A 12,287-nucleotide genomic window follows, 5' to 3' on the forward strand; every position below is an offset into this window, starting at 1 on the left:
AACCATGCTGTGACATGCATCCAGATAGGATGCTTTCTCTGTTACATGAATGAAAGTTGACCTTGTGGACACTCCAAATTACCTTAGCCTGCTGGGGAAATAGAGACATTTGGTGTGCTTTTTTGCCCATTGCGACGATCTGGGTGGACCAGGAGAGATTGTTGGTGATCGACACTCTCAACTATCTCCACCTCAGCAACATCTCTCTGTGTCTGATGCAGCGCTCACACACTCACATTCTGTCACCTATTCTGTCTGTCTGTCTCTCCCTCTCTCCCTCATTGCCCATCTCTCGCTCTCTCTCTCTCGCGCTCTCTCTCTCTGTCTCGCGCTCTCTCTCTCTCTCTCGCGCTCTCTCTCTCTCTCGCGCTCTCTCGCGCTCTCTCTCTCTCTCTCGCGCTCTCTCTCTCTCTCTCGCGCTCTCTCTCTCTCTCGCGCGCTCTCTCTCTCTCTCGCGCTCTCTCTCTCCCTCGCGCGCTCTCTCTCCCTCGCGCTCTCTCTCTCCCTCGCGCTCTCTCTCTCCCTCGCGCTCTCTCTCTCCCTCGCGCTCTCTCTCTCCCTCGCGCTCTCTCTCTCCCTCGCGCTCTCTCTCTCCCTCGCGCTCTCTCTCTCCCTCGCGCTCTCTCTCTCCCTCGCGCTCTCTCTCTCCCTCGCGCTCTCTCTCTCCCTCGCGCTCTCTCTCTCCCTCGCGCTCTCTCTCTCCCTCGCGCTCTCTCTCTCTCCCTCGCGCTCTCTCTCTCCCTCGCGCTCTCTCTCTCCCTCGCGCTCTCTCTCTCCCTCGCGCTCTCTCTCTCCCTCGCGCTCTCTCTCTCCCTCGCGCTCTCTCTCTCCCTCGCGCTCTCTCTCTCCCTCGCGCTCTCTCTCTCCCTCGCGCTCTCTCTCTCCCTCGCGCTCTCTCTCTCCCTCGCGCTCTCTCTCTCCCTCGCGCTCTGTCTCTCCCTCTCGCGCTCTGTCTCTCCCTCTCGCGCTCTGTCTCTCCCTCTCGCGCTCTGTCTCTCCCTCTCGCGCTCTGTCTCTCCCTCTCGCGCTCTGTCTCTCGCTCTCGCGCTCTGTCTCTCGCTCTCGCGCTCTGTCTCTCGCTCTCGCGCTCTGTCTCTCGCTCTCGCGCTCTGTCTCTCGCTCTCGCGCTCTGTCTCTCGCTCTCGCGCTCTGTCTCTCGCTCTCGCGCTCTGTCTCTCGCTCTCGCGCTCTGTCTCTCGCTCTCGCGCTCTGTCTCTCGCTCTCGCGCTCTGTCTCTCGCTCTCGCGCTCTGTCTCTCGCTCTCGCGCTCTGTCTCTCGCTCTCGCGCTCTGTCTCTCGCTCTCGCGCTCTGTCTCTCGCTCTCGCGCTCTGTCTCTCGCTCTCGCGCTCTGTCTCTCGCTCTCGCGCTCTGTCTCTCGCTCTCGCGCTCTGTCTCTCGCTCTCGCGCTCTGTCTCTCGCTCTCGCGCTCTGTCTCTCGCTCTCGCGCTCTGTCTCTCGCTCTCGCGCTCTGTCTCTCGCTCTCGCGCTCTGTCTCTCGCTCTCGCGCTCTGTCTCTCGCTCTCGCGCTCTGTCTCTCGCTCTCGCGCTCTGTCTCTCGCTCTCGCGCTCTGTCTCTCGCTCTCGCGCTCTGTCTCTCTCTTTTTCTCACACACCAACTCATTGCTCAGTATTCCATGGTATCTGAATTGTTGGAAGAATTAACTTAGACTGAGCGTGGATTTTCTCCCAAATTAGTTATGACAAAGCAGAACCAATTCTGCCTGGAAGAAGAAAGGCAGGAGCCATAATAATTAGGGATTGTTTTGCTCGAGGAACCGTGCTGTGACATGCATCCAGATAGGATGCTTTCTGTGGTACATCAATGAAAGTTGCCCTTGTGGGCACACGGAATTGCCTTAGCCTCCTGGGAAGTAGACACAACGGTGTGCTTTTTTGCTCATTGCGATGATGTGGATGGACCAGTGAACTAATCTAAGCCCATCCCCCTACACGATCCCATTATCATCCATATGCTTATCCAAGGACTGTTGAAATGCCCCTAATGTGGCTGAGCTAACTGCATTGGCAGGCAGGGGGTTCCACATCCTTACCACTCTCTGAGTAAAGAACCTGCCTCTGATATCTATCTCAAATCTATTATCCCTCACTGTTTAGCTGTGCCCCCTCATACAAGCTGACGTCATCATCCTCGGAAAAAGACCCACACTGTCCACCCTGTCTCATCCACTGATCATCTTGTATGTCTCTATTAAATCCCCTCTGAACCACCTTCTCTCCAATGAGTACAGACCCAAGTCCCTCAGCCTTTCTTCAGAAGACCTTCGCTCGGGACCAGGCAACATCTCCTCTGCACCTTTTCCAATGCTTCCACATCCTTCCTGTAATGGGGCGACCAGAACTGAACGCAATATTCCAAATGAGACCGCACCAGCTTTTTGGACAGTTGCTCCGGATCTCAATCCCACTGCCAATAAAACCTAAAACACCGTAAGCCTTCTTCACAGCACTGTCAACCTGGATGGCAATTTTCAGGGATCGACATTGATGGACACCCTCTGCACAGCAACACTACCAAGAATCTTTCCATTGACCCAATATTCTGCCTTCCTATTATTCATCCCAAAGTGAATCACCACACATTTATCCGCATTGAACTCCATCTGCCACCTTTCTGCCCAATTCTAACCGATCTACCAATGCCTCCGTCCAAGTCATTTATAAAAATGACAAACAGCAGTGGCCCCAAAACAGATCCTTGAGACAAACCAGTAGTAACCAGACTCCAGGCTGAATATTTTGTATCAACCACCACTGGTTGCCTCCTTCGCCAAAGCCAGTTTCTAATCCAACCTGCTAAATCTCCCTCAATCCCATGTCTCCATGTTTTCTCCAATAGCCTACCATGTGGAACCTTATCGAAGGCTTCACTGAAGTCCATGTCCACCACGTCAACTGCCCGACCCTCATCCACGTGCTTGGTCACCTTCCAAAATTACTCAATGAGGCTTGTGAGACACGACCTGCCCTTGACAAATCCATGTCGACTATCTCCCATCAAATTGGTGCTTGCTCGATGATTATAAATCCTCTCTCTTATAATCCTTTCCAAAACTTTTCCTGCAACAGACGGAAGGCTCACTGGGTTTATAATTACCTGGGTCATCTCTACTGCCCTCTTTGAACAAGGGCACAACATTTGCAACCCTCCAGCCTTCTGGTACTAAACCTGTAGACAATGAGGATTCAAAGATGAAGGCCAAAGGCTCTGCCACCTCCTCCGTAGCCTCCCAGAGAATCTGAAAGTTTCGAAGGATGATGCGTTGTATCCGGAGTTTGGTGGGGTGGTACGTTAGGACGAGGGAGACTTTGTTTTGGTTGTTGTTGCGGGGTGGGGTGAGAGGGATTTGTTGCAGGAAATGCTGGAGACACGGTCGAGGGCGTTATCAACCACAGAGCGGGGCAAGTTGTGCTCCTTGAAAAATGAGGACATCTGAGATATACGGGAATAGAATACCTCATCCTGGGAGTGCAGATGCAGAGGCAAAGGAATGGGGAATAGGGGATGAATTGTTGCAGGAATATGGTGGGAGGAGGTGTAATCTTGGTAGCTGTGGGAATTGGTGGAGTTGAAATGGATATTTGTTTCTCAGTGGTTGGAAATAGAGTGGTCCAGGTAGGAGAGAGAGGTATCAGAGATTGTCCAGGTTAACTTCAAGTTCGGGAGGAAGGTGTTGGTGAAGTGGATGAACTGTTCGAGCCCGTTGTGGGAACACGAGGCGATGCCGATACAGTCATCAATGTAACGGAGGAAGAGGTGGGGTTGAGGGCCAGTGTAGGTACGGAAGAGGGAGCGTTCCATGTAACCTACAAAGAGGCAGGCATAGCTTGGGCCCATTTGGCTACCCTGGCCACCCTCTTTGTCTGTAGGAAGTGGGAGGAATTGAAAGAGAAACTGTTGAGGGTTGTTCAAGGACCGGAACTTCCCCCTCCTCAGTGGCCAAAAACACCCTCAACCGTGTCACCCGCGTTTCCCACAACTCATCCCTCACACCCGCACCCCATAATAACTACCAAAACAGTGTCCTCGTCGCCCTCACGTACCACCCCACCAACATACGGATTCAATGCGTCGTCCTCCGACCCTTCTGCCATCCGCAATCCGACCCCACCACCAAAGACATTTTTCCCACCACCCTGAGGTGACCCCCTTATCCGCTCCACACTCCCCTCTAGCACTCCCTACACCCAGCACTTTTCCCTGCATATCCATAAATGTTGTCATCACAACGTTTAAAATTCACTGGTCCCGATACCTCCCCCCCCATCCCAGCCCCCAGGAAGAATTTCCTCATCAAACAGATGTTGACCTGCACATCTGCTAATGTGGTAGACTGTATCCACTGTTGCCATTGTGGCCCCCTCTACATCGGGGAAACCAAACAGAGGTTTGGGGACCGCTTCACCTGTGCTCAGTTTGCACTAAAGAACTGCACCTCCCAGTCGCGAACTGTTTCGACTCTCCCTACCAATCCTCAGGTAACATGTCCATCCTGGGCCTCCTGCAGTGCCACAACGATGCCACCTGAAGGTTGCAGGAGCAGCACCTCATATTGCGCTTGGGAACCCTACACTCCATGGTATCAATGTGGACTTCACAAGCTTCAAAATCACCCCTCCCCCTCCCGCATCCCAAAACCAGCCCACCTATCCCATCCTGCCACCTCAAACCCCACCCCCATTTCCTGCCTCCCAACCTCTTCCCGCCCCGGAGACCTGTTCGTCCTCCCCGGACTGGCCTATCCCCTCCCTACCTCCCCACCGACACTCACCTCTGCTGGCTCCATCCGCACCTCTTTAACTTGTCTGCCTCCTCTCCACCTATCTTCTCCTCTATGCATCTTTGATCCGCCTCCCCCTCTCTCACTATTTATTTCAGAACTCTCTCCCCCTCCCCCTTTTCTGATGAAAGGTCTCGGCCCAACGTGTCAGCTTTTGTGCTCCTCAGATGCTGCTTGGCCTGCTGTGTTCATCCAGCTGCACACTTTGTTATCTCTACATCTCTTAACAACCTCATTAAGTGAATTCTAGAGCGAACTATGCAGGGTAGACTTTGGGTTTATCATTCTAACTTGCCAGTCCTGAAGGATGAAAGTTGGTTTGTGTTGGATGTTTGTCTCATAGCTATGAAAGATATCCTGAAAGGATTTTTCAAATCTTTTGTTGAGAATTGTACCCATTTAGTCGCTAATCCTTTTCCTTCTTTAAAGTTTCCTTGGCAGTGACAAATTTCAAATATCTGCAGAATTTTATTTGGCTTTGTATTGGTTCTCTGTGATTCTCTGTTAATGGCTCCACGACCTGCCAGCTAATTACAGAATTTATCATTGATGTGCCTGTACTAAAATCTTTCGTCTTATACTATATATCCCAATTTCAGGAGAAAGTCCAGAGAGACCTTTTAAAGGAAAGGGGATTAGAAAGAAAATCTATCGATCAAAATCATGAATAGTTGATAAATTATTTGCATTCCATATTTCCAGAACCTGCCCCGGAAGAGAGAGCCCAGAGAATTGCCAAAGCTGTCCGCAAACAGTCAATAGAAGTGAAGGAAAATTGGGAACAACTGAAAATCCGTGCGAGCAACTGGCAGAAACAGGTGGAAAAGACGTTGGAGAAACTTCAAGAACTGCAGAAAGTTCTGGATGATCTTGAGGCTCATGTGATAACAGCTGAGGGGGTCCACACTGATTGGCAACCTGTGAGTGACCTGCTTATTGACTCATTGCAGGATCACTTTGATAAAACCACAGTAAGGGCAATTACATTACACTTCAGTTATGAACAGATGTAACCACAATGTTGTATCGAGACGATCAGTAATATGAGTACTTCAGTAATATTGATTGAATGGTTGTTAACTTAATTTGCAAATTAAAACTGAGTTGAGCATGCCTTCTGATGATATCACATCGTTAATATTAGTATAGTTGAGGATTCTATTAGTCAGTGACATCAGCTGAGTTATCTGCTTGTTGCCATGTTATCAGGGTTAAAGGTAAAGTCTTAGCCCGCCATTTGGCGACTCCTTAGAGAGAGACAACTGGTTATGATTTAACCTGAAGATCACCATGCCTCAGGGAAGTCGAGGGGTTGAGGCGAAGACCCTTTGTGGTCAGCTCACTGGTGTGGCAATTGAGCCCTCTGTGCAGGGCATCAGTCTGCATCACAAACCAACTGAATTTGAATAGAGTTTAGGATTGGAGAGCAATCCATGCAATTATTTTTTTTTAATGAATGTTTCTCACTGGGACTCTCTCACTGGCAAACTTTTTAAAAGCCAGCTCAGCCATACAGGCGAGATCAGTTCCTGATCTCAGCTGAATTTTTTGACCTGGGGTGGGTCAGCGTTAGGAGTTCAGTGATTGGAATGAATTCTCATGAAGTTAGCGAGAGGGATACTGCACATGAATAAATCGATGTTTTGAAAAGAGGATGAGATATGAGCAAAAGTTGAATTGATGTGGAAGACCAGCCACAATCATCATCGACGGTGGAGCAAGCTTGAGCGGCCATGCAACGTTGTGCTGCCGCTATTTGACTTGTTCTGTGGAAAGGAAGGAAGATGGTCCAAGTGTCAAAAATGCCGAAGACCACATCATTCTACAACCTCAAAATTTGATTGTGTTCAGCATATTATCACTCCTGGTACCCCTAAATCCTGGTCTATCATCTCAGCAGCTCGACTCTGCCCAAAAGCTGGTTACTTGTGAGATTTTTGAGGGATCTTCCCAAGTCTGAAAATCAGTTTTGTTTTTGTACAATCAGAGTTGGCCAGTGTGGAAGGAGGTCGTTTGGCATATCGTAGCTCTTTGAAATAACTCCCCAATTCGTCCCCCTCTGCTTGGCAATGACTTCAACCACTTATAAAATCTCTTTAATGGAGGGAGACTTTGAAGGCATCTGATTGGAGTATTAACGATCCCAGAATACAACTGAGCCTTATTAAGTTGTTAGTTCTGATGATCAAGAGCTTGATGAAAGAGGATTGTTTGAAAAAGTGCCTTAAAAGAGGAAATGTCCAGAGGCTAAGAGGTGTAGGAAGTTAGCGAGTTTTGAGAGGATTTGTTGCTCGGGTTGAGGTTCTGGATGTGAGTTCGCTCGCTGAAGGTGTAGGAAGTGTCTTCTTGGGTTTGAAGCCGACACAATTAAATGTTTGGCAACTAGTAGTGGGCTGTTTAAAATCAAGAGTGGGCAAGCGGACATAATGAGACGAGTGCAGATGTCCTGAAGTATGGTTGGACTGGTGGAGATTACCAAAATAGCGATAGGCATAGCCAAGTAACGATTTGGAAAGAAAAATGAGAATTTAATAAAATTACTGTTAATAGTATCAGTCAGGTAGAAAGTACAGAGAATAGGAATTGGTTCAAGTTGAGACTCAGGTAGTGGAGTTTTAGACGACCTCAAGTGTTCAATGGACAAATGTGGGTCTCCATCAGGGAATGCATTGGAATTGTCAGGTCCAGAAGTGAAGTAGTTCCAGGTGAAGGTTTCACTGCTAATGAGCCGAGACACAAGACAGGTAGGCAGGATTGAAAAGATGTAAAGAGACAGCTTTAGGGATTGCATGAATGTGTGGTCGGACGTTCATCGTGGGATAAACAAGATGCCAAGGTTGTGCTGAGACAAGCGTAATATTACATTGTTGCCAAGGCGGAGTAATGCAATCAATAGGTCGTGAATAGAGGTTGGTGTGGGGACCACAAAGTGGTCTTCGCAGTTTTAAATTGTTATCTCTACATAGTTGCGCAACTTTATGTTCTGTTCAAAAGGCATGACTGACAAGGAAACAGAAGTTAGCCATTTGTTTACTTGTCAATATATCTTGATTTTTCCACCATGTTCTCCAATTATTGACACAACATGTGCAGTGTACGAAGTGAACCGTTCAAACCTTAAAAGCTGTTAAAATTGTGGAATAAAAGTTAAATTTATTTTCTTGAAAATTTAAATAAATTACATGAAGGTTTGACCAAGACTGCAAGGAATTAGATGGAACACCAGATGAATAAAACAAGCAGTAGTAAGGTGGTATTAGCTGGATGTTCCTCAAGAAACAGAACGCAGCCAACCTTTCTTCCATCGGGGGATTAATTGTGTGGTGTCAGACACAGTCGATGAAATCATTCCTTCTGTCTTTACTGTCTGACTAGACTATGGTTGTAATATTTCCTTTTTTAAGTGCTCAAGGTTAGACACACTTCACTTGACATTCTCATTTTATAAATTTTAAGAAGTTGACTTATTGTCAAGTCACGATAGGATTGAAAACACATTGTATAACTGTTTGAAGTCAGAGTCACATGACACCAGCTTGTCGTCCAACAGGTTCATTTGAAATCACACAAGCTTTTGGAGTGCAGCCCCTTCATCAGGTGCAGTTAGTGAGGTGACCACAGAGAGACACAGCTTATCAGCAGAGAGATCAAAAGATCATAGAATTGGCGTGAGTGGAGTGTCAGATAATAACTCTATACAGGTGACCAAGAGTGTTAGAGGCAAGTAAAGCGTTTATAAAGTCCATGTCAGTGCTGTGTTGTCATGATAATCAGGCAGCGCAACAGGAATGTACAAAAGGTGACATCTCAGGTCAGACTCTGACTTGTAGTTGAGAGGCTTGTGTTCAGAATCTGTCTTAGAGTTTTAACCTTAATTTCAAAAGCAAGAATTTATAAGATACCACACTGACTGTAACTACAAGTTGTGTGTTTCTTCAACAAAATATCTGCAAACAAACAAACATCCTGGATGAAGACTTATTATCTGACACTCCACTCACACCAGTTGTGTGATGTTTTGATCTGTCTGCTTATGAATTGTGCGTCTGTGTGTTTTCCTCCCTGACCGCACCTGATGAAGGGACTGCACTCCCAAAGCTTGTGTGATTTCAAATAAACGTGTCAGATTATAACCTGATGTCATGTGACTTCTGACTTTGTCTATCCGAGTCCAACACCAGCACCTCCACATGATAACTGTTTGGAACCAAGTCAGCGCAACAGGTACATATCGAACATTTGACTTCGGAAGAATGCCGAGTGCTGAAAAGTTCATTAATAACAAAGGATTTCTTCATTGTGCCATCTATCGTAACATGCTGCGTCTCACAGTCACAATGAAAGGATGGCCACTTCAATTTAGCAGGGCCAAGAACAGTTATGGACATTTTTAGCATGGGAGGAGGCCATTCAACCTATTTTAACTGTCCCAGCTCTCTCCCAGCGCAACAAAATTAATCCTTCTCTCGAACTCATTCCACATATTTCACAGAATTGAAATATATAGGTACATACTGAGGAGATTTTAACATGAAGTGAGCAGTTCTCGCACTTCACCTTGTCACTAAAAATGGAAAACGTGACTTACAAGGAGTGGGTCTTTATTTTGTTCTGTTTTGATGATGAAGCAGATGCAAGTCCAAGTGCTGGAACTGGCGTCTTGAACTTAGCAACTGTTCAACATGTATAAAATGAATTCTGTGCACATCTACTAAAAGCCGTTTTCTGGAAGGAAAAGGTACCAAAGAAGATTTGGTGTGTTGTGCTTGATGCTATTATACTCCAACCTGTGAAAACAGAACTCTACGACTGTGAGTGTTGAGTTCTGAGAGGGTGCTATCTTGTTTGAATGTACATTGATAAGCCTAGGCCTATTTTCCCAACAGCAGAATTGGTAATCCAGCAAGAAATGGCTATTTCTCACATTTGTTGGCTGTAAGTGTCTGTTTAAAGTTTGAGTACAGTTTCCTCATATACAGGTGCTTAACCTGCTTTTACAGTTGGAACATTTGTTGTGCCAATGAAAATTTTTTGAATGGTTTCACGTCCAGTTTTCCTCTTTATACATATTTGGTATTTTTTCAGGGTAAGGACTATCTTCAAAATCTGAGATTGGGTTTTGAAAGACAGCAGCCTTTGTTTTGGAGAGATAATGGGAACTGCAGATGCTGGAGAATGCGAGATAACAACGTGTGGAGCTGGATGAAGACAGCAGGCCAAGCAGCATCTTAGGAGCACAAAAGCTGACGTTTCGGGCCAAGAACCACCTTCAGAAAATGGGGAGGGGGTGCGGGTTCTGAAATAAATAGGGAGAGAGGGGGAGGCGGGTGGAAGATGGATGGAGGAGAAGATAGGTGGAGAGGAGAGTATGGGTACGGAGGCAGGGAGGGGATAGGTCAGTCTGAGGAGGCCGGTCAGGTCAAGGGAGCGGTATGAGGTGGGAGGGGGGATGGGTGAGAGGAAGAATAGGTTAGGGAGGCGGGGACGAGCTGGGCTGGTTTTGGGATGCAGTGGCCGGACAGGAGATTTGGAAGCTTGTGAAATCCACGTTGATAACATTGGGCTGCAGGGTTCCCAAGCAGAATATGAGTTGCTGTTCCTGCAACCTTCGGGTGGCGTCATTCTGGCACTGCAGGAGGCCCAGGTTGGACATGTCCTCTCGGGAATGGGAGGGGGAGTTGAAATGGTTAGTGACTGGGAAGTGCAGTTGTTGATTGCAAACTGAGCGTAGGTGTTCTGAAAAGCGGTCCCCAAGCCTCTGAATCGTTTCCCCAATGTAGAGGAAGCCACAACGGGGACAGCGGATGTTTTGGATATTTCTTCAGCTTGATTTTCATTCAGAGTTGGTTGGATTTTGCTGAAGCAATAGACATAACTCACTATGACGTAGACAATGTCAGAGTTAATGTTTCGCGTCCTGTGACCCTTCCTCAGATCTCACTCTTCACTGATGCTGCCAGACCTGCTGAGCTTTTCCAGCAACTTCTGCTTTTGTTGTTGATTTACAGTGCCCACAGTTTTTTTGTATTTTACGACACAGACAAAACTTGATCTCTGCAGGAAGCATGATGCTGCATTCTCCAACTTCCCTGCCTTTTTGTAATATAATATTGTCTTTTTAGGACAGAAGTGGCTTTTTTTTTGTTTGTTTAAACTTCCGCACATACTTTCTATGCAGGTTAAAAGTCTACACCTTTTCAGTTCTCTGCTGCATAATGAAGACTTGGAACAATTTTTTTTATAAAGTAGAAAATCAGTGTGGTTTGTTTTCCAAAATGTGATGTGTAAGTGCAACACTTAACAGTGTGTTCATCAAACTGTTGTTTCCTTTGATCTTTGTGTTGCAGAAATTTCTAGAATCATTTCATATATTTTTTTTGATATATTTTAGCAGCTTTCCTGGAGCAAGTCTGTTTTCCTTCGGATGAGACGACTTTCAGACATACTCCCTTTATTATGAGATTTAATTACGGTAAAATCTGGAGGATTTTTATTCACTGAGTCACAAAGGACTATATGTTTTAAGCATTGGAAAATGCATTCTGTTCTGACTGTCATGTTATCTGGTGTTTGTACCAGGCTTTCCGATTAAATGCAAGTGATTAAGGATGCTAATGATGCCACATGTTATTACAAGAGGAAATGAACATACAAGTAAGGATTTTATGCCACATTTATGCATAGCATGGACCATGCAGCATGGATGCAGTGACTGAGTGAAATGGGATGCAGTGACTGAGTGAAATGGGATGCAGTGCCTGAGTGAAATGGGATGCAGTGCCTGAGTGAAATGGGATGCAGTGCCTGAGTGAAATGGGATGCAGTGCCTGAGTGAAATGGGATGCAGTGCCTGAGTGAAATGGGATGCAGTGCCTGAGTGAAATGGGATGCAGTGCCTGAGTGAAATGGGATGCAGTGCCTGAGTGAAATGGGATGCAGTGCCTGAGTGAAATGGGATGCAGTGACTGAGGGAAATGGGATGCAGTGACTGAGGGAAATGGGATGCAGTGACTGAGGGAAATGGGATGCAGTGACTGATTGAAATGCTCACAGCGAATTGCCCCCTCCATCCTGACCCGCTCACAGTGACTTGCCCCTGCAGTCCTGACCCGCTCACAGCGACTTGCCCCCTCACTCCTGACCCGCTCACAGTGACTAGACCCTGCAGTCCTGACCCGCTCACAGCGACTTGCCCCCTCACTCCTGACCCGCTCACAGTGACTAGACCCTGCAGTCCTGACCTGCTCACAGCGACTTGCCCCCTCACTCCTGACCCGCTCACAGTGACTAGACCCTGCAGTCCTGACCTGCTCACAGCGAATTACCCCTGCAGTCCTGACCCGCACGTTGCAACTTGCCCCTCCAGCCCTGACCCCCTCACAACGACTCGCCCCTTCAGTCCTGTCCCAATCACAAGGACTTGCGCTCTCCGTCCTTACCCACTCAGAGTGACTTGCCCCTGCAGTCCTGACCCCCTCACAGTGACC

At 47.4% G+C, this 12,287-nt stretch overlaps 1 protein-coding gene across 4 annotated transcripts in view; it reads left to right on the forward strand.

The window, feature by feature from the left end:
* Positions 1-11,587, forward strand: part of LOC132209247 (utrophin-like) — a 16,513-nt gene extending 4,926 nt beyond the window's left edge. The window contains exons 3-4 of one of the 4 annotated variants that reach the window (XR_009445341.1): positions 5,503-5,771; positions 9,886-11,582. Coding sequence is in view for 3 of the 4 variants with exons in the window: in XM_059644355.1 (XP_059500338.1) it covers positions 5,503-5,771; positions 9,886-10,032 (416 nt within the window). In the remaining variant the exon portion in view is untranslated. Of the gene's footprint in view, positions 1-5,502; positions 5,772-9,885 lie in introns of all 4 variants that reach the window. The other 3 variants (XM_059644357.1, XM_059644356.1, XM_059644355.1) reach the window with 3 other exon arrangements.
* The last annotated feature ends 700 nt before the right edge of the window (positions 11,588-12,287 follow it).

The sequence above is a fragment of the Stegostoma tigrinum genome, unplaced genomic scaffold (genome assembly GCF_030684315.1).
Source record: "Stegostoma tigrinum isolate sSteTig4 unplaced genomic scaffold, sSteTig4.hap1 scaffold_750, whole genome shotgun sequence".
NCBI classification, from domain to species: Eukaryota; Metazoa; Chordata; class Chondrichthyes; order Orectolobiformes; family Stegostomatidae; genus Stegostoma; species Stegostoma tigrinum.